We start from the raw sequence: 22,170 nt of genomic DNA, 5'->3' as shown, positions 1-22,170 counted from the left end.
ATAGCTTGCTTTTTTTGATCGTAGGCATTGCCTTTGGATTTTGGGAAATGCATCAACCTTGATTCGAAGTGATTCTGTTTGGGAAGAATTAGTATATGATGCGAAGGAAAGAGGGTGCTTCTTTAATGCCGATGAGGACAAAGGATTGGCCAAAGCAATTTTACAAGTTAAGAATGAACTTAATCAGCTTGACGATTTGCTGAAGGCAGACTCTGTACTTCTCAACACGGCTAGATGGAAGGTATGATACTCAATTGTCTTAGTGGTACTTCCTGTCTTCTTCCATGGATTTGTTGGGGTTGACCTCACAAATCTCAATGGAACTCTTGAAATTAGTTCAAGTCTTATCCTTTTCTGGTATGTTCATCTTCATTTAAGTTTGTCAAATTTCATTTGTTTTGGTTGGAGAAAGAAGTATTATTTTTGGTGCTCCATCTGGACAGTTGGGTGACATATACAATTTTCAAATTCTCAAATTTTTATGCTGGTTGGGCAGTTACTTATAATCCATCTAGTAATGTTTGAGAACTCATACTGCACACTTACAATCTCTCTCTCTCTCTCTCTCTCTCTCTCTCTCTCTCTCTCTCTCTCTCTCTCTTTCTCTGGTGTGCGAGCTCGCGTGTGTACATATTCTGTATTGATTTGGTATAGAAAGTTTTACTAATTTTATTCATGATGCGTAGGTTCTTTTCAGTGATGATTTCCGAAAGTCTTTTGCAAAGATAAAGCATCTCCAGATCAAACAGGCAGTGATTCAATTGTTACTGAGGCTTGCTGATGGTTGGCGTCCAAAAAGTAAAAGTCTTGATTTTCCAGACTCCTTTCAGCTTGCAAAACAGTTCCGGGTCAGAGAGTTGTCTCTTGTATGGATGGTTGACATTGTAAAGGATGGAAGATATTTCCAGGTGTTGAAGGTCTGGGACATTGTACCAATGACAGAAATCCCAAAACTGGTGAAGCGTCTTGATAACGTTTTTGCAATGTACACCGATGCCTATATAGAGCACTGCAGAGTGAAATGTTTTGAGGGGTATGTTCGAATAGTGGTTTGGTCATTTATTATAATGGAAAGTTGCAAAGATGTGAAAATGTTGCAGTCATTCCTTCTATAGACCATTTACACTTCTAAACAGGCATGTTCATTTGTTTCACACTATCTTAGTCTTGTGGTGATCTAATTAGCTTGCCTTTGATTGCTTTTGTTTTGTTTTGTTTTTTTTAATTAATTAATTAATTAATTTATTATTATTTTAATTTTTAATTTTTATTTTTTTGTGTCATGTTGTTCCACAAAACATCAAATATTTTAAATGATGCCCCTGGTTTTTGAAGAAAAAGGGTCCCAAAGATTTCATTTTCTGTGAATTAGCAAAGTTTTAATAAATTTTCTGACATCATTGGTCGAGTCTTATCAATTATCTAAACTTTTTTTTTTTTCTTTTTGTGTTCATTCTTATGTCTCATGATCTTCTATCATATATCAAAAATAAAGTTTGAAACTTTTTTTTGGTTTTTGAAAATGGCCATCAAGACTTCGATTGGTATGAAATTGCAAAATTCTGAGAAGTTTTTCAACATGTCCTGTAATTTCTCTTCAATAATCAAAACATCATGAAGTTGTAATTCATGCTTACAAACAGTGTTCCAAATATCGGTGATATTATTGGTATCCCCAGATTAACGATATCGATATTGTTGGATGTATAAAAATTTCTAGATATTGCTAATAATTTCAATAATATCGGCAATACTTGGCAATATTGTCAATATCAGTGATACTTTGAAAAGAATCCCTCATAAAAGTTCCCTTTCATTGGTGATACCGTCGATAATATCCTTGATACCAGTGATAATAACCTGATACTAGGGAAACATTTGCAAGTCGGCGAATATTGAATGACAAACATAAATTTTCAAAAAAAAAAAAAAAAACTTTATTTTTTGGGGTTTTGTTTTTTAAATTTTGTTCCTTAGGTGATTTTGATTACTCTTGGTTTTTATTGAATAAAAGTTTGGATATGGGGATAAATCTTGACTTGAAACGAAGACCGATCGGAACTCAAAGGTGATAAAAACTCCATAGAAACTTCAATTTTATTCAAATATTAGCATGGATTGTAATGGAAATCCATGTCTATGCATGATTCGCATGCATTCACATTGATTTGTGGCGGAAAAAAAAATAAAAAATCAACACTTGAAAAATAGAAAAACTCCTAATTTTTAAAATTTTATATTGGAAAATGTGTTATTAATTGTTAAGTAATGTGGAAATTTAATATGTTAATGAGTGTTGGCCTATTGATTTGCTATAAATTTTGTATATTTATTTTATAGTTATTTTTCAACAACACACAGTTAGGCATAGTTGTATTTTATAATAATTTAATTCCTACATGTCTAAACATTTGTCTTTTAACGTCTCTTGAAGTTTCACTGAAAATTTTCACCTTTTTCCCAATGTTTCTCTTGGACTGCGATATTTTTATGAGAATTAGCAATATTGATACATGTTTCCGTTTCCTCAATCCTCGATACGTAACGATGCTGATACTCTGAACACTGCTTACAAAACATTACAATGTGTACTTATTTATGCTATTTGGTTTATTTCCTGATTTTCTTGACTAGAATATTATCCTTTTGAAAGACCGAATTTTCTTTGCTCACTTTTTCTAAGGAAGTTGCAGCATTCATAACAATTTGTGAAGAACCAGAGATCTTTGTTTTAGTATTTTTTTTCTACATCAGTTTTGAACTTCAAACTCTTAGAAGAGGGGTTTAATTTGTTAGACAGGCTCACATACCTTGTATAGCTAGTATACCTTGTATAGCTAGTTTCCATATGTAGAGGATTTTGATTTTATTATTTTCCTTATATAGATGACTTTAATCTTTATATATTCAACCCCTTTGGGTTGTCTCAAATACAGAAAAGCTTCAGCTCATCTCGGCTTTCATGGTATTAGAGCTTCCCTGATCTGAAACCGCCCCTACGTCGTCCGGTCACCACCCCTGCTGCGTCCAGCCTCTGTCTCTGCTCATCCGATCGCCCCTGCGTCGTCCGGCCGCCTCTGCTGCATCGTCTAGCGACCCCTCTACTCCAGATCTGCTCGTCCGAACCCTTTTGTTGTTCGAACCCTCTGCGTCTACGTCTGCATCTGCATCGTCCGGTCCCTCTGTGTCTGCACCGATCCAGATCTAGATCCGAATCTGTTGTTGTGGGTCCCGATCCTCTGTTCGTCCCGTTCCAGATCCGATCCGCTCCAGCGCCCCTTTGTTCATCCCACTCCAGATCCAGAACCAGATCTAGATCCAGATCCAGATCACAATCCCGATTCAGATCCAGATCCAGAACCTGTTGCTGTTGCTGTACGGTACATTTAAAACTTTCTTCTGTTGCAACTCCTTGGGTGCTTTATAATACTTCAGCTCAATGGACAAGAACTCATCACGTCAAGAGGCTCCACGTTGTAGTTTTGATGGTACCAACTATTCTCTATGGGTCATCCATTTTCAGAACTTTAAGGGTCGTGGTTTGTGGGGACTAATTGATGGATTTGTTCCTATCCCCACTTCCATTGATGCCGACAAATTAGCTGATTGGGAAATGAACAATGGACGGATTATTACTTGGATTCTTGATTCAGTCGATCGTTCCATTGCTGTTGGCCTCACACCTCATCGCATTGCTAAGGCAATGTGGGACCATCTCCAGACAATTTATCAACAGAGTAATGCGGCCCGGTTATACCGCCTGGAACAGGATCTCGTTAACCTTACTCAGGGTGACGACAATATTCAATCATTTTACTCCAAAATTGTTACAATTTGGACAGAGATGGTTATGATGGATCCAACATTTCCTCATGACTATAAGATATTCCAAACTATGTGCGAGAGTGCGCAAGTTCGACAATTTCTTATGAAGCTGCGTCCGGAATTTGAGTATTGTCGGGCTACTCTCTTGAACCGTAGCCCTACTCCTTTATTGAATTTGGTTATTAATGATTTATTGGCTGAGGAACAATGACTGAAAGTTCTCTCTCTTCCTTCCTCAACTCCGGGATCATCTGATATGGTACTTGTTGTGTCCACCACTACACCAACACGTGGTTCCACTCCTTTGACTTGTCGGGGCTGCAACAAGGTGGGTCATGTTGTCGCTCAATGCAAAGAATGGTGCGCTTATTGTCGACGGACTGGTCATGATATTTAGGACTGCCGTACACGTGCCTATGCATCTTCTTTCGGCCGTGGACGTGGTGGTCGTGGTCGTGGCCGTGGCCGTGGTCGTGCTCTTTCTGCTACTGCTGCCACTATTTCTTTCGAGCCGCCTGTTAGTAATTCTGCCTCTACTGGTTCTGCTAAAGGTCTTTCATCACCTTTGACTCCTGAGATGCTCCAGCAAAACGTTCAAGCCCTTTCTGCGGCCGGTATGTCAAGTATTTCCCCATCTTCTACATGGTTCTTCGATTCGGATGCTTCCAATCATATAACTGGTGTTATATCCCATCTTCGTGATATTCGTCCCTACATCGGCAACCAAGCTATTTCTACTGTGGATGGCACTAGACTACCTATTCAGTCCATTGGATCATTGACTTTCTCTCCTTCTACTCATCGCCAGTTCACCTTTCGTGATGTGTTTCATGTCCCTAACCTCTCCTCCAATTTAATTTCAGTTGGTCAACTCACATCCAATAACTGCTTAGTCATATTTCTTCCCAACTGTTGTTTTGTGCAGGATCTGGCAACGGGGAAGGTACTTGGGATGGGTAGGCGGCATGGTCGTCTGTATGTGCTGGACTTTGATCCATCTGTCACTCCGGCTCGTTGTTTCTTTTCTCCATCTTCATCAGATATTTGTTTGGCAAATAAATTGTGGAAACTGTGGCACTTTCGTCTTGATCATTCACATTCCAATCGGTTAATTCAATTATTTTCTTCTGGCATGTTAGGGAACGTTTCTCTTAATAAAACAGATTTGGATTATTCTTGTTCATCTTGTTGTCTTTCAAAAGTAAGTGTATTCCTTTTCCTTTAAGTATTACAAAATCATCTTCTATGTTTGAACTAGTGCATACAGATGTTTGGGGTCCTTCACCAGTTATGTCTTTCTCTGGGTTACGATAGTATGTTATATTCATTGATGATTTCACACGTTACACCTGGATTTATTTCCTGCACTCAAAGTCACAGGTTTTTGAAAAATTCAAGATATTTCACTCTATGGTGGAGACTTAATTTCGAGTTCCAGTTCAAACTCTCCGCTCTGACTCAGGGGGGAATATTTCTCAAACGATTTTCGTACATTTCTTCAGGGTCATGGGATTATTCATTAGACCACCTGTTCTGATACTCCACAACAGAACGGGGTGGCTGAATGAAAAAAATCGTCATATTGTTGAAACTGCCAACACTCTGATGACAGCTATGAGTGTTCCTTGTTCTTTCTGGGTAGAAGCTATGTTACATTCAGTCTACTTGATTAACCGGATGCCAACCAACGTTTTGAATAGTAAATCTCCATACTTTGTTCTCAACGGCTCATCTCCTGCATATTTCACATTTCGTGTTTTTGGTTGTGTCTGTTTTGTTCACCTGGCTTCACGTGAGCGTAACAAACTATCTCCAAAATCGATCAAATGTATGTACTTGGGATTTGGAGAAACTCAGAAGGGTTTTCGATGTTATGATCCAGTTTCTCGTCGTGTTCGGGTTTTACGACATGTTTTTTTTCTCGAACATATTGCCTTTCATTCATCTCTTCCTGCTCTGCACACCCCAAAATCTCCTGGTCTAACCACCTTTCCTGATATTCCTTTTGCCTCGAGTACTCTCCCTCGTCTGTTGCAGGTTTACTCCCGTCGATCACGTATAGCTCCACCACCTATTCCTCAACCTGAACCTACTGTACCTGTTGCAGATCCTGAACCTACCTCGCTATGTTGTTCCGATCGTGTACATCGAGCGCCTGATCGCTTGATATGCTCTATGTCTGCTATGAATGCTACTTTGTATACTGTTTCTATTCCTACTTCATACTCTTAGTTAGCCATTCATAATTGTTGGAAAAAGGCTATGGCAGAAGAACTTGTGGCATTGGATGATAATCATACGTGGGACATTGTCACTCGACCCGCTGACCAATAGCTAATTGGTAGCAAATGGATTTATTCTGTCAAGCTCGAGTCTGATAGATCATTGGATCGATACAAGGCTCGACTTGTCGCTCAGGGATACAAACAGGAATACGGAATTGATTATGATGAGACTTTCGCTCCCGTAGCCAAGAAGAAAAATGTTCATACTCTTCTGGCAATCTCTTCTGTTCGCTCTCGGCCACTTGCTCAGATGGATGTGAAAAATGTTTTTCTTCATGGAGACCTCCAAGAAACAGTATATTTGAAACCTCCTCCTGACTCTTTAATCCCTGAAAATAAGGTATGTCACCTAAAGAAAGCCCTGTATGGTCTCAAACGGGCACCTCGGGCATGGTTCTAGCGCTTTTACGATGTTGTTACAGGTGTTGGCTTTACTCAAAATAGTCATGACCCATCCTTATTTCTGCGCACCACTGCTCGCGGCATTGTCATTGTTCTTGTCTATGTTGATGACCTAATTCTGACTGGTAGCGATGCTACTGGCATCTCGACTTTAAAGGAAGTTCTGCAATCCTCCTTCAAGATGAAAGACCTCGGCCATCTCACATACTTTCTTAGGCTTGAAATTTCATGTTCTAAACGTGGAATCCTAGTCAGCCAGCGTAAATATAACAAGCATCTTCTCGCCTTGATATCATTGACGGATCAGAAGACAGTTCAGACTCCCTTAGATCTTAACGTTCAATATGGCCGTGACAATGGTGATCTACTTGCACAGCCCGACTTATACCGCCGTTTAGTTAGGAGTCTAGTTTACTTAACTATGACTCGCCCTGATATTGCCTACGCTGTCCAAGTCGTCAGTCAGTTTGTTTATGCTCCCCGGACTCTTCATATGACTGCAGTGTTGCGCATCCTACGGTACCTACGTGGAACTCTAGATCAATCATTGTTCTTCTCCTCCACGGCGACTCTAGACCTTCGTGCTTATTCGGATGCTGATTGGGCCGGTTGCGCTCTCACACGAAGATATACCACTGGCTACTGTGTTTTTCTCGGCACTTCTCTCATCTCTTGGAAGTGTAAGAAGCAGGCCACTGTTTCCAAATCAAGCACAGAAGCTGAGTATCGGGCGATGTCCGCTGTGTGTAGTGAGCTTGTCTGGTTACGTGGACTTCTTTCCGACTTGGGCATTCCTCTGCAGAATCTTACTCCACTCCATGTTGATAATCTAAGTGCCATTCAGATTGCCTCTAACCTAGTTTTTCATGAACGGACAAAGCATATTGAAGTTGATTGTCACTTTATCCGCGAGAAATTTAGTCTGGGCTCATTTCTCTTCCACATGTTGCATCCCATGATCAGATTGCTGACATTCTTACCAAGTCCCTCACATCTGCATGTCACTCATTTCTAGTTGCCAAACTATTACTTGTCGATGACCAACATTAGTTTGAGGGGAGATGTTAGACAGGCTCACATACCTTGTATAGTTAGTATACCTTGTATAGTTAGTTTCCATATGTAGAGGATTTTGATTTTATTATTTTCCTTGTATAGATGACTGTAATCTGTATATATTCAACCCCTTTGGGTTGTTTCAAATACAGAAAAGCTTCAGCTCCTCTCGGCTTTCATAATTGTAGTCAATGCTTGCCTGCTTTGCTTGGGCAACGAGGAACTGGTTCTTCATATTTTCTTACAATGTCCCTTCTCTAGGTAATTGTGGGATAGATTCTGTGTCTTTTGGTATCGCATGGGATTTGCCTAATTCTATTGTATACTTCTTTACTCAGTGGCATGGTGGAGGCGTACGACCCTTGGGTCGTGTGGTTTGGAGGCTCTCTCCTTGCTGGCCATTGGTCTATTTGGGGTGAAAGGAACAATTGATGCTTTAGAGATGTTTCCGGGAATGCTAAGGGAATCTTCTATAAAGCTAGATCCCTGGTTTTAGGTTGGGTTGTGCTAAGCTTGGTGGTTGTAACCTGTCAGGTCCAGATTGGTCCATGCTGTAGTTTTCTATTTTGTTTTTGTTTTCTTTGTATTCTTTTGCTGTCTTACTGCTTTTTTTAATTATTAAATTTTCATCCTTCCAAAAAAAAAAACTCTCTTTTTTGTTTGGTTATTTCTATTCTTTCTTCACAGAAGTGAATTCATCATTGCTTCTAGATATTCTTAATGCCTCCTTTTCGTCTTTTGTTCTAGAAAACTTGAAGTGCCAAAGAGCTGGAATATAGGATATGATATCATACGGTATCAGAAACTCTGCAAAACTGAAAATGTGGCAGAGGCTAGAAGTGCAGAATTCGAAGAGTGTATGGAGAACTCCAAAGTCAGCGAGAGTTTGTTATTGATGAAATTCTACTCATTATCGTCTGGAGTAGTGAAACACTTGCTCACGGATAATGAAGGGAAAGAAATTGATATTCCATTTGAAGTAACTGACCAGGAAAAGGAGATAATATGCTTTCCTAGTAGCACTTTTATTCTGGGAAGGTCAGGAACTGGGAAGACAACAGTACTGACAATGAAGCTGATTCAGAGGGAGCAACAATATCTTCTTTCTTTGAAAGGATTATCTGATGTAAAGGTTGGCTTGTCTGAGGTTGTGTATGAGAAGAGTGAGCTAAGTGAGGATACTGAGGAGGTAAAGGAAAATTTCTTACGCCAGATATTTATCACTGTCAGCCCAAAACTTTGTGCAGCTATAAGGAGCCACATACGTCGACTCCAAAGGTGTGCTGCTTGCATACATTTTAATGTTTACCTTGGAATTATCATGTTGTGGTTTTAATGTTTATTCATGCTGTCCTCTGTTCAAAATTAGTTTCATATTTAAATACCTTAATAAATACAAGGGAGGGGATTGAATATTTTATTCATCGTGGGGTGAACATGAAATGACCATCTAACCAGAACAAACATCACATCTATGCTAGCCTACCAAGAAATGCATGACCATGTTGGAAGTTAGGAAGGAACATATGATCTCATCTACTCAGGACCATAGTTTGCAAACCAGGTCAGTTAAATTGGGTTTTAACAAGTCGACCAGACCATGTCCCTAATTAGGTTCGGCTAACCAAGCCTACCCAGGTTTTGTCATGGGCTTGGGACTCGTCCACCTGGCCTGGTCACAACAGTCCATGCCAAGGAACCTTTTATTATTATTATTAATTATGTATTTGTTACTATATGCTTTGTAAAAAAAAAAAAAAAAAGAGTAAAAATGTTTCCTTGACCCACCTGTTCGATCCATTGAGTCCCAGTTTGACCCCACCCATTTACTCACCGAGAACGACAAAACAACTACATTGTTTTGCAAACAATGTAGTTGGGCAGGTTTTTAAAATAATATATTTAGTAATTAATAAAATTACAAAATGGTTTTCATCTTTTTGATTAATCAATTAATCATTTCTTATTCCTTGTCAGATACGTATTATAATTTTTCCCACCTTACCATCTTGTTAAAGATGGCCTCTGCTAGCAAGTTAGTGAATGTTGTTGGTTGTCAAGGAGTGTTACATGCATGTATATTATTTAGCCATATCATAGTAACTTCCCAACAATGCATATCCCTTGAATCACCAACAACATTATGATTGCATGCCAGGTTATTATCACAAAGATTTATCCTCAAAATGTCGGACAATGTGACCTACATTGTGTGCCAAGTAGGTAAATTGATGTGTGCATTTTCATGTAGGATAAATAACTCTTTAAATGTAACCATATCATGACCATTGTCTTATTTCTTTGTCAAGCATGTGATGCTTGATGTGCTCGGGATTCATGTTAAGTAACTCCTAAAATCATATTTCTTGGTGAATTCACGGATCTCCACAATCTTGGAGTGCATCGTATATGGAATCTCAATGTTTGGTGTAATGCACTGTGCCATGGTTGTGAGAGCAATTGACTTTCTGAAATGTTCTTGCTTTCAATCCCACAAAATTTCAATCTTTAAAGGAGATGATTTCTTCTTTTATATAGGGGGCTTTCAAACTGCATAGTGTAATTCCCTGTTCATACAATTGTCATGCTTAAGTTTCATATTTCCACTTCCTTTAAAATTGGTTTTCAGTTCAGTTTATTAAGACCCTAATTGGTTTTACTATCTGATGTTGTTCCTTTTCGGGAAGTGATACATATTTCATTTATTGCTTTAAAATATTGTGATTTTGATTGGGTATTATCTGATTTTTCCCTTTTAAAGCCAAGTAGATCTGATTTATTGTTTTTGCCTCCAGCTTTACTTCTGGTGGTGACTCTTCTGGTAGTGCTAGTTCTACTGATATGCATGATATCAGCGACAGCTTAACTGATTTCATCGATATTCCCGATAGTTTTATTGATATACCACAAAGGCATTATCCTCTTGTAATTACCTTCCAAAAATTCTTGATGATGCTTGATGGGACCATGTCAAACTCGTACTTCAATAAATTTCACAGTGTAAGGGAGCTTTCTATGGATACAAGAGGAGTTTCAAAATCTCCTGCCCTCCAAGCATTTATCAGAAGCAAAGAGGTTACCTATGAGCACTTCATAGCGACTTACTGGCCTCATTTTAATGCACAGCTGACAAAGAAGCTCGATCCTTCAACAGTATTCACCCAAATCATTTCACATATAAAGGGTGGAGTGGAGGCAGGTGACGCCTTGGATGGTAAACTTCGGAGGGAGGGTTACCTTTTGCTTTCTGAGGGCCGGGTTTCCACTTTAAGCAGTGAAGAAAGAGAAAGAATTTACAACATTTTCCTTGATTACGAGAAGAAAAAAGCAGAGAAAGAAGAATTTGATTTGTCTGATTTGGTGACTGACCTTCACCAGCAACTTCGTTGTGAAGGTTATTTTGGCGAGAAGGTAGATTTTGTTTATATCGATGAGGTCCAGGACCTAACGATGAGGCAGATTGCACTTTTCAAATATTTATGCAAAAATGTTCAGGAAGGCTTTGTTTTTGCCGGTGACACAGCACAAACTATTGCCAGGGGAATCGATTTCAGGTTCCAGGATATAAGATCTCTCTTCTACAAAGAGTTCCTTTATGGGCTGAGGAGTGGATCTAAGGAAAAAGGGAATGAAAAGGATATTCGAGTCTCAGAGATTTTCCATTTAAATCAGAACTTCCGAACTCATGCAGGTGTACTGAAATTGTCACAGAGTGTCATTGATTTGCTCTATTGCTTCTTTCCATTGTCGATTGATCCTTTAAGTCCTGAGACTAGTCTTATATATGGAGAAGCACCAGTGCTACTTGACTCAGGGAATGATGAGAATGCCATTATAACAATTTTTGGGAGTAGTGGAAGTACTAGGGGTGTGGTGAATGGAGGTTTTGGAGCTGAACAAGTGATTTTAGTTCGTGATGATTTTGACAAGAAGCAAATATTTGAGCATGTTGGAAAACAAGCTCTTGTTCTAACAATTGTTGAGTGCAAAGGGCTCGAATTTCAGGTGACATATAGTGCTCTATCAACTTGACTGTTTACAGGAATTAATGATCCTCTACCTGAAGATATGCACGGTGTCTCCACCCTTTAGTTCCTACTTCCTACAATTGGGTCTCATGGTTCATTGATCGAGACTGGTGGTCTGATGGCCCCCACCTTAAATGGACAATGCCCTAAATATCTACCATGTTGGATGTTCCCTCAGAATTGAATGGTTAAATGGTTCCATAGGTGGGCTTTTCATCATACATCCATTGTTTCACCCATCTGATCAATGGTTATGAAACCAAATTGTGATATTTTCTTATAGGAACTAGGTGTTGGAGATTTCTATTCATATATATGGCCATGGTATTAAAAAATGATTTGGTTACATAACAGTAATGGTGGTGCCACTTGTGTGATATGGGCTGTAATGCCAGATTTGAAAAAAAAAAAAAATGGCCCACAAAGGACCAATACGAGGCCATAACACACCAATAGAGGTCCAAAACGGGCCTGTTATTGACTGTTGTAGGGATGATACTTTTTTTCCAATAAAAAATAAAAAATCGACCATTATAGGGTCGTGATGGCTGTTACAGTGGTGACTGTTAGACAGGCTCACATACCTTGTATAGCTAGTATACCTTGTATAGTTCGTTTCCATAGGTAGAAGATTCTGATTTTATTATTTTCCTTATATAGATGACCGTAATCTCTATATATTCAACCCCTTTGGGTTGTCTCAAATACAGAAAAGCTTTCAGCTCCTCTCGGTTTTCAGTGACCCATATTGTAACATCTGTTATGTCACCGTTACTGTTATTGAATACCTCGATTGTTTAATTCCTCCATCGCTTATGCATGTGTTTGGCAGCATTTTGTTCTTAAATTCCTAAGCCTTGTTCCTTGTGCAGGACGTGCTGTTATACAACTTTTTTGGTGCTTCACCTTTGAAAAATCACTGGAGAGTTATCTATAATTATATGGAAGAGCAAGATCTTCTCGACTCCAAATCGAGGTCATTTCCATGTTTTGATAGTGCCAAGCACAGTATCCTTTGTTCAGAACTGAAGCAACTATATGTCGCCATTACTCGTACAAGGCAACGGCTGTGGATTTGTGAGAGTATTGATGAATTCTCTAAACCGATGTTTGACTACTGGAAGAAGTTATGTCTGGTGCAAGTAAGACACCTCGATAGCTCACTCGCACAAGCTATGCGAGCAGCAAGCACTCCTGATGATTGGAGGTTGCGTGGTATCCAGGTGTGTATTGTCGTGATTTTGGTTTCGGTAGCTACGGCTGTCAATTTGCCTCTTTGGCCGTATCCAGGTTCATTTATGGCTGTCACGAGATGGCCTCGTTCTGATTTTTAAGATTGAAAAGGAAACGGGCTTGTTTTGTGCCTGGACATTGACAGACCTATTTGCAGCTTCTTGTTGCATCTATGATTTGCATAATATTCCCAATAGCTGTGAAATCTTATAAAACACATGCCTCTGTTTCAATTATTCCACAGCTTTTTAATGAGCATAACTTCGAGATGGCGACAATGTGTTTTGAACGGGCTGGAGATGAATTCAGGGAGAAGTGGGCAAAAGCAGCTGGCCATTATGCTCATGCTGAACGCATTCTTTCCACGAATTTCGAAGAGGCTCGGACTGCACTCACACAAGCTGCTGAGATTTATGAATCCATTGGCAAGGCAGAAACAGCTGCAAAATGCTTTATAACATTGAAGGAGTATGAAAGAGCAGGTCTGGTTCGTTTTTTCATACCCAATTTGTTTGTAAAGATGCATTGATTTTCTATATTGTTAGTGTTTTGTATAATTCTGGATTAACTTATTTCCTGGTTTTTCTCTTTGTTATATCAAGTGCAATTGGGTTCCATGCCCAGACTGTTTCTAATCAGTTCTGGATTTCAGCTCCAGACCTGATTCATTAATGTTTGGGTCAGGACCAGGTTGAAATAAGATGGGTCAGCGAGGGTATAGGTTGGTGCTAAGATGATCTAGTGCCGACTCATTTACCTTGTGCCCAAGTTTTTTTTTGGGTCTGGTTTGAGTCGGTTTTGCCTACCTCTGTTCCCTGTTTGAGATGGGCTTCCTATTTAGCATCCCGCCACATTATTTGTTAAGTTTTTTGGTTTTAGCTGATTGCCTTAACTAATGGAAGCTAGTTAAAATGAAATTGCTAGTTTAGAATCTATATGAAAATGTAAGAGGTAATCAAAGATAATGAAGTCTAAATTATATTGGGAATCCAAAGGGATGGGTCCGAGGTGGTTCCTGGCTGGTTCTATTTTTGGGTGTTCCAAACCCATCCTTTATATTGTGTAGTAACTAATGGTAGATGAAAAGAACAGAAGACATGATCCTTGAAAACAATAACAAACTGCACATTTTGTTCAATTGCAACACACTCTTCAAGATTCAAGACTGGCACAACACAGTCATGGTTTTAGGACCAGTCGACTTGGATTCATTACAACACCTGATCTGGTTTGATACGACGAGCCCCCCACTGCAGACACACTTCCCAAGAGACTCAAGCTGAGACCATACAAGTTGATCGAAGCCACCAAATTTAAAAGCCTTGCTCACTGCATATGCCAAAATCTGTAGTTCACTGAAAATAAATCCACATTCTATTTTTATGTGTGAGTTTAGATTCAGACATAATGATTGCCCATGCCACACGTGGCTAGGCCGTACCGCTGGATGGCTGTGGTGGAGTGGTCTGTCCCGTTACCTGTTTATATTATGTTTGTATTATTGTTTGTAATATTTTTCCTCTTTTATCCTTGGCCCATATTGGATGGCTATGTCTATATAGGGATATTCTTATGCATTTTTCTCTTCCTTGATTGATATTTATTGTTGTTTTTTTTAAAGGTTTGTAATAATGCAAATCTCAACAATCTAGAGTTCTATTATGTGTGGTGATTTCTCTTGGTTTTCTCCGAAACCTATCAGCAACCCTAATTAAAGTAAATAGGATTGGAATGTGATTAAGGTAGCAAATCAAAAGGAATCCAAAACTTTCTAAAATCAGCTTATAGTCTAACAGTGGGGCTCCTATACAAAGATATATGGCTTCTAGATGGCATTTAGCTACTGTCAACTGCATCCCCCATAACACCCCACCCCCCTTCTCGCCGTCACTAACTGAATGCTCAACCTCACCCACACAAGAACCAGGGCAACCAGGGCTCCCAGTGCTAATTTTCCTAGGTGCAGGAACTTTCATTATACAAGCAAGTCTAGAACAGGCAATCAGTAAGAGCAAGCAGATCCCCCCCCCAACCCAAACACTGACCCACACACACACTCCTGCAGTTTCAACTGAGAGCAACAGGATCACCCATATCATGTTGTTTTCAATTCTGCCAACACCTATCATCAGATGACAAGAGGGATCCACTCTCGCAGTTGCTTCAGCATAAATGTTTGATGTGTGGCCTGGGTGCATCACTTTAAAGGTTTCAAGTCTAACCCATTTAATAACTGATGTGATGTTTTGGACCACGTCCAACCTAATGGGTTGAAACTATGATCCGTACCTTTTATCCTGTTCGGTTGACCTGTGACCCATTTGCACCTATGACACTAAATATTTAGCTCCTTCCAAACATCATATAATTGGTGATTTGCCTTCTTCTTCTTTTATTGAAGTTTTCTTTGTAAATAATAGTGTTAATCTCATGCCACACATCTGAAACAGGAATGATTTATTGGGAGAAATGTGGTGTCTCAAAGCTTGAGGATGCAGGGGACTGTTTCGATATGGCCAAATGTTGGCCTCTTGCTGCTAAAGTATATGCTGAAGGAAAATGTTTCTACAAGTGCTTGTCTGTTTGCACCAAAGGAGAACTTTTTGATTTGGGTTTGCAATTCATAGAACAGTGGAAGGAAGACTCGTCCTTAGACGATTTCAAGAGTCAAGAAGTAGATGGGGTTAGAACTTCATTCCTGGAGAGCTGTGCACTCCACTATCTTGAGCTTGGAGATTCCAAACGCATGATGAAGTTTGTTAAGGCTTTCCCTTCAATGGACTTGATCCGTACTTTCTTGAAGTCGAGGAATTTTCTTGATGATCTGGTTGTGGTTGAGATGGAGTCAGAAAACTATATGGAGGCAGCCGACATTGCAAGAATGAAAGGCGATCTCCTCCTTGAGGCTGACATACTTGAGAAAGCTGGACATTTCAATAATGCGTCACGCTTGATTATCCTTCATGTTGTTATAAGCTCTCTTTGGGCAGGTGGAAGCAAGGGTTGGCCCTTGAAGTCGTTCCCACAGAAAGAGGAGCTCTTAATGAGGGCGAAATCGCTAGCAGAGCAAGCGTCAAATGTCTTCTATGAGTCCATTTGTGCTGAGGTAGGTGTATTGTCAGACCAAGCCACCAGTTTGTTGAACTTGTCGGATTACTTAAATACTGCTCGGAAATTTCAAAATGTCCGACTGGAAATATTTGCTGCCCGTAAAATTCTTGATATCCATCTCCAGTCAGAACCCTCAAAATTTCATTGGGAATCTGAAACAGTTTTGGATTTGGGCAAGCATGCAAATGAAATGGTGGCCCAGAATTCCTTCTCTGTTGAAACATTGATATATTTTTGGAATTTGTGGAAGGAAATGATTCTGAATGTTTTATCTTATGTTCAACTACCCGGAAAATCTGTTGCAAAAGACTGCTCGGCATATGAAGAATTTTGTTTGGAATATTTTGGAGTGCGGAAACAGGATAATCAAAATACCTTCATTGCGCTCAATTCAGAGGCATGTTGGATTAAGGCGAGTGATACTGGTTCCCTGCAACGGGATCGGAACATGGTTTCGATGAACGCGCGTCAGTTCATGTCATGTTCACAGGACTTTTTTGCTTTGGAACTGCCCTCTGTTGGTATGAAAGTACTGGAGAGACTGGAGTTACTGCATGGTTTTTCTACCAAGAAACCTTTGCGATTATTTTGCCAAGGACAAGTCATCCTTCATATGTTCGGCATTGCAAAATTTCTTAATGAGTCCAAATTGCTTGATTTGAAATACTCTGTTGGGAAGCTAAAAAGATCGCTTGCATTTTGTAAGAGATGCTTTTTTTATATAGTTTTTCCACTTGATTGTGGAAAATCAATGACGGAGAGTATGGTTGCTTTGCGTGAGAGTGGGATTGCTAGAGATATACTAGAAGAAATCCTCATAGAGAATCTCAATCAAGAGAATGGTAGGTTGACACACGGTCAGATTGGACGGGCTGTGATGCTGATATTTATCTCTGGAAGGTTAACCGAAGAATTGTATCAGAAGATCAAGATCTGTTTGGATCAGATGCCACATTGGAAAGCCTTTGTTGAACTGCTGAAGACTTACATGGATATCGGCTTTGGACGAATTCCTCTACTCTGCAAATTCCAAAAAGCTTTGGCAAGCACATTCACGGCATCTTGGAGAGAATATGATTACATATCCCCCCACTGTTTTATGTATCTCTTCGAGTGTCTTATGTTTTTGGCATCGTCCTGCCTGGGATGTGGCGGCTTCTTCTATACTACCAAAACAACTTTCTTTGAAATGGCTACTTGTGAAGTCTGGAAGGGTTCTTTAGGTCCCTGTTTGGCAGTTCAAGATAAACAGTTTCAAAGTACAGCAGCTGAAGTGCTGGAATTCATGGCAAGTGCAGCTGAACAGCTTCTGAATGATAAACGGGGCATGAGGGAATGGGTCAAGATGATGTCTGCCCCCTATTCGTACTATCATATTCTGATGTCTAGATTAGTTGTCATAATCTGTTTAGCTTATCTGAACTCCGAACGGGATCTTTCTAAAATTTCAATGCTGCTTCTTAGTAATGAAATTCTTTCAGATTTGCCTAAGCAGTTCTCTGATAAGCTTCGAAGAGGTGGGCGAATGAGAAATAGAGGTCAGATTTTAAGAATAGTTGCGGAAGCATTGGAAGCAACTGGCAATCGTTTAGTGGTTGTCAGCTCAGAAAACAATCGCTCAAAATTCTTGAATCTGAATGCTTTAATTGTCACCCCTGAGTCAATTCAAAGCAGAGAGCATATTATCCATTTACTCTTTCCGAAGGACCCAAAAAGCATCTTTTTGAAAGATCACAAGCATGTAGAAGAAGTTGGAAATTCAAGTAGAACCAATCATTCTTCTGGCAACAACACTGGCAGAGATGATACTGAACTCCCTTCAAATAATCCTTCGAAGGAAAGACGAGTTTCGGAGATTACGAATGAAATAGATAACAGTGTTCTACAAACAAAATATGGTCAGTTGTGGGATACATTTGATATGTTGTGGGAATCATTTGATATTATCCTACACATCAAAGTTGGAGGTGAAAATGCAAGTAGCCTTGCATTCAATGCGTTCAATCCCCCTGAAACTAAGGTACTGGTGATAAAACTCTCTCTGTCTCTCTGTCTCTCTCTCTCTCTCTCTCTCTCTCAACCACCCTACGTAATCTTAAACTCTAATTGGAAATGATGCAAAGAATGGTGTTATTTGTGTTGTTCTCTCTCTCTCAACCACCCTACGTAATCTTAAACTCTAATCAGAAATGATGCAAAGAATGGTGTTATTTGTGTTGTTTAGGCTCTGGTGGACGAATCCATCCACATCCTTGATGCTGCAACAGCCCTCTTGAGTCAAAAAGAACATCAACAGAATCTTGATGGCAATTTGACCGAAGAAACGAAAAGCATGCTCAGTGAATTGAAACAGCTCTCTAATGCTTTGGATGCAAGGTCAGCAAACTTTTTCGAGTTATCGTTTTTATTGTTTTAGGGTGTAGTTGTAAAATTATCATGCAATTTCATTATTAATCAGTCTAGTTTGGTGCATAAGTTCATGATATTTCATGAAATTGAAATTTGGTGCAAACAGACTCACCTGTCTCCATAGTTTACAATATTAGGTGGTAGCAACTAAGTTAGAGCTTTCTTCTTTTTGCTGTAGCTTACAGTAACACTAAAATGATTTGAATCCAAAGTATTAAATGAACAGTTTTCTGATTTGTCATGGAATTGACTATCGTCCCTTTTTTTTACTCATTTGGGTCCTGTTTGGGAGATTGGGAAATATTTGGGAGGAAGTACCTTCTAAGTAAATGACTTGCTCCCCTGTTGGAAGTTCGTTTTTGTTGGAAAACATTTTCCTAGAGAGTGCTTTCATAGAAATTGTTCTAATAAATTCTCTCTAAATGCTTTCTTGGAAAAATAACTTTCAAAGAAAATTTCCCTTTCTATCCATTTATTTTCTAGCTCCCAATCAGGTTGAATTGTTGCACTTGACTCTCTAAACCAATTTCTTGGTAGTTTTCCATTCTTTGTTTCCTTCTCCACTAGTTTAGTAGGATTCTTATTTATGTTACATGTTTGTCATTTTCCTGAGTTTTTGTGTTTTCTTTTAACATAAAGCAAGTATAACTTACTGCATGTGTTTCATAAGTTGAAATCCCCACGTCAGATATCCCATAAGCCCAATGGTGTTAATTTAGTGAAAACAGCATCCTCAATGTTGTAATAACAAAGTTTTGATGGGCCATTTCCTTTGCCGGGATCCTGTTGCAAAAGCCTGCTAATAGGAAAAACCTCCAACATCATTTTTGTGAGGAGATGGATGGCCCTTGCCACCCATTGAAAATTCCAAGCAATGGTTTGTTGAGTGTTTGATCCAACAGGCATTGCTTAGTTCAGCAGGGTTTCTTATCAACAGAAGGATCCACTGTAGTTTTAAACTGTTCACTTGCCATGATTTAGTGGGTCTCTATTTCAGTCTCTTGTTTTGAATGGTGAGTTTCATCTACAGGAAAGAGGAACTTAGGAACAAAATTCCGATGATGTTGATGCTTTGTCAAAGGTTACGGGAGCGGAAGCCGAGACTGCAGCCCATCTTGGACACATTATTTTTACCAGGTGACCAAAACACCGTGGAGGAGGGCCCTGCTACATCTGCTTCGAGTGACCAGAGTCAGGGCAACAAGGGAAAGAAAATTTCTGCAGAGGTTACAGCACCAGCAACATCTGGTCCAAGCAACCAAAGCAAGAGCAACAAGGCTAAGGAAAATAACAAGTCTAGGCAAAAGAGAAAAGGTAAGAACAAGAAAAGATAAGTCTTCTTCTTTTTACAGTACAAGGCTTTGTGTAAATGAAACAAGTAAACAAAAAATGAAATGGACCTCCATTTATATATGGAATTTCAAGGAAAGAGACTGATGAGTTATAGGTGTCCCTTTTGTGTAGAAATCCCCCAAAATCAGGCCTTATGCTAATCTCAATTTTGGCGGGTCCCACACCATGTATGTCGGATTCAATAGTGGACATTATAGTCCACCTGATTGTGCAATTGTGCAAGTGCATATGGCAGTCGAACTAAACCATCCAAATTGTGTACTCCTCTTTGAATGGGTTATAAAAATGCTGTAACTGTCCATTCTTGGCCATTTGCGGACTTCTAATGGATGGTATAGATGAAAGCCGTCAGGTGTTCCGAAATTCAACACTAACGTTGATTAAGCTGATTTTAAGCTGATGAGCTTATATACAATTGGCATGTGAATCAAGCTAGCCCACCACAAACTAATTGAGCAAGCTGATTTTCAAGGTGGCTCTGCAATTGTGACGGTTTAAATTGAATTGTTTGAATTTTCCATATGGTTTTGTAGCCGCTCACTCTCATCCAAGCTGCTGTAAATGTAATCCCTGCATTGAAGTCATTGGACAAAAGCTGGCTCATCCATTCCTCAAATGGGAACACAACAGAAAACAGCTTGACTGCAAACAACTTGCTCAATGAGTTTGTGGTGGGCCGTCTTGATTTACATGGCCAAATATTTTCAAGGCGGTGCTTGCCTTATTAGCAGCATGGATATTATACGATCCAAAGGAGGTTCATGCCCAGAGGTAAAAATGGCAGAGGAATAGTTATTCTGCAGTGTACATGTTGTCTTCAAAGTGATTTCAATGAAGAATTGCAGGAATTGATTGGGTGTGGTAGGTTCAAGGTGTCATGATCCCCATTGGTATTGGAGCCTAGCTTGATAAAGTCTATCATTTTGGTTCTTAGCAAATGGTATCAGAGCTAACTATTAATCCTGTGCAAGCCCCGTAGGGGCGATTAGAGCAAAAGCTGCCACAAATTGGGAAGTGCTACCTGAACATGAAATTAAGTTGGCCACCTTGAAGTTTTTCCAGAGGGGTTGACCTCTAAAAAGGGCAACTTAGACTAGAGTGAAAGCCGCCACAAAGTGGAAAAGATACTTGGACGTAAGCCAGGTGTTGTGGGCCCCATCAGAGGTTGGCTGTCGTGTACCACAGATGGACCATGCCTGAGAAAACCCCAGAGTAGAACCTTGCCACCACTCTTATTGAATGTGGATCATTTAAGTTTCTACTGTCTAGTTCTAGACTGGAAATCATACAGTTACAATTGTCCTATCCAGCAGAATCTCTGCACATATTCCATATGTAGTGGGAAAAAACAAACAAACAATCCGAATTACTTAAAAATCAACCTTTTATTCTGATTTTTAAGTGACCCTCTTGTTTTTAGTCGTTGTGTTGTTCGGGCAGTGACCTGGGTCAGGGCCTTGACTGTTTCGATGGTCTTGGCCAGTAGTGCTACCCAGCTGGCCATACTAATACAGCAGCACTAACCTTAGAAGCAGCCCTGGCCATCGAAATGACCTTGGCTGGAGTGGGGGCCTTCACCATTGCGTCGGTTTTAACCGATGTGGAGGCTTGGACTATTGTTGCAGTGCTGACCTTAGGAGTAGCTTTAGCCGTTGAGGGAGCCTTGACTGCCCTGAGTTGTGGTAGTTGGAGGTGTGGTTGGTCCATGCGATACAACCGCTAACCCTCCCATGGGGAGGAAAAACAAGAAGGCCTCTTGCTGTGTGAACACCATTGTTATAAGGAAGTTAGATGTCGTCGCTTGTAGATTCATTAATAATAACAAGGTCTCCTTGTAAGAACATGTTTCTTCCATTTTGGTTAGAATGACCAACCATGAATCTTGCATAGATTAAACAATCCATGATTGGGACTTGAGGAAAAGTTGAGTTGTATTGTTGTCTCCAGTCAAGTCATTAATTTTGTTTGAGGTAAATTTGTGTTTGGATTGTTGTTTGTTGTAGTTTGATGCAAGATAGGTGTTTATTACCTAGGAGTTTCTGAGGATGTTGCGGTGTCTTCTCAGCCATGGACTTCAAGCATCTTGTTATTGTTGGGCGTTAGTAATCTCTTTTAGCCATGTAGTGGTGTTGTGGTTATAATTGAAGATAGCTGTATAGCCTTCTTGACCTTAGGTAGTAAGGATCCTTGGAGTCTTTGTCCCCAATGTTGATCATTCTTAATTCTTTCCATTAAGTCATGCATGATATGCTTGATACAAACCCATGAACATGCCATGCTAGATGGCTTTTCATAAAGGTGGGTTGTTTACATTACAGGTTGTGGTCTAGCATAAGTACTTAATTACATCTCTGGGAAAATCCTTAATTGAAAGGTAAAAACAAAAATGACTCATCCTTCATCTTGGCCTTGGATGTACTTTGGTCCTTGGTTCTTCGTCTTCAAAGTGTCTAGAACCATGGGAGTCA

General features: G+C 39.7%; 1 protein-coding gene across 1 annotated transcript in view; it reads left to right on the top strand.

The window, feature by feature from the left end:
* Nucleotides 1-19,789, top strand: part of LOC131236918 (uncharacterized) — a 38,373-nt gene extending 18,584 nt beyond the window's left edge. Inside the window, exons 6-14 of the mRNA XM_058234452.1 lie at nucleotides 25-241; nucleotides 687-1,033; nucleotides 8,316-8,846; nucleotides 10,364-11,573; nucleotides 12,469-12,819; nucleotides 13,074-13,311; nucleotides 15,280-17,960; nucleotides 18,165-18,316; nucleotides 19,380-19,789. Coding sequence (XP_058090435.1) covers nucleotides 25-241; nucleotides 687-1,033; nucleotides 8,316-8,846; nucleotides 10,364-11,573; nucleotides 12,469-12,819; nucleotides 13,074-13,311; nucleotides 15,280-17,960; nucleotides 18,165-18,316; nucleotides 19,380-19,683 — 6,031 coding nt within the window. The 3' untranslated portion in view covers nucleotides 19,684-19,789. The remainder of the gene's footprint in view (nucleotides 1-24; nucleotides 242-686; nucleotides 1,034-8,315; nucleotides 8,847-10,363; nucleotides 11,574-12,468; nucleotides 12,820-13,073; nucleotides 13,312-15,279; nucleotides 17,961-18,164; nucleotides 18,317-19,379) is intronic.
* Nucleotides 19,790-22,170: the final 2,381 nt, after the last annotated feature.

The sequence above is a fragment of the Magnolia sinica genome, chromosome 2 (assembly GCF_029962835.1).
Source record: "Magnolia sinica isolate HGM2019 chromosome 2, MsV1, whole genome shotgun sequence".
NCBI lineage: Eukaryota > Viridiplantae > Streptophyta > Magnoliopsida > Magnoliales > Magnoliaceae > Magnolia > Magnolia sinica.
Note: the sequence above shows the minus strand (reverse complement) of the source record. Positions and strands in the feature narration are given on the sequence as shown.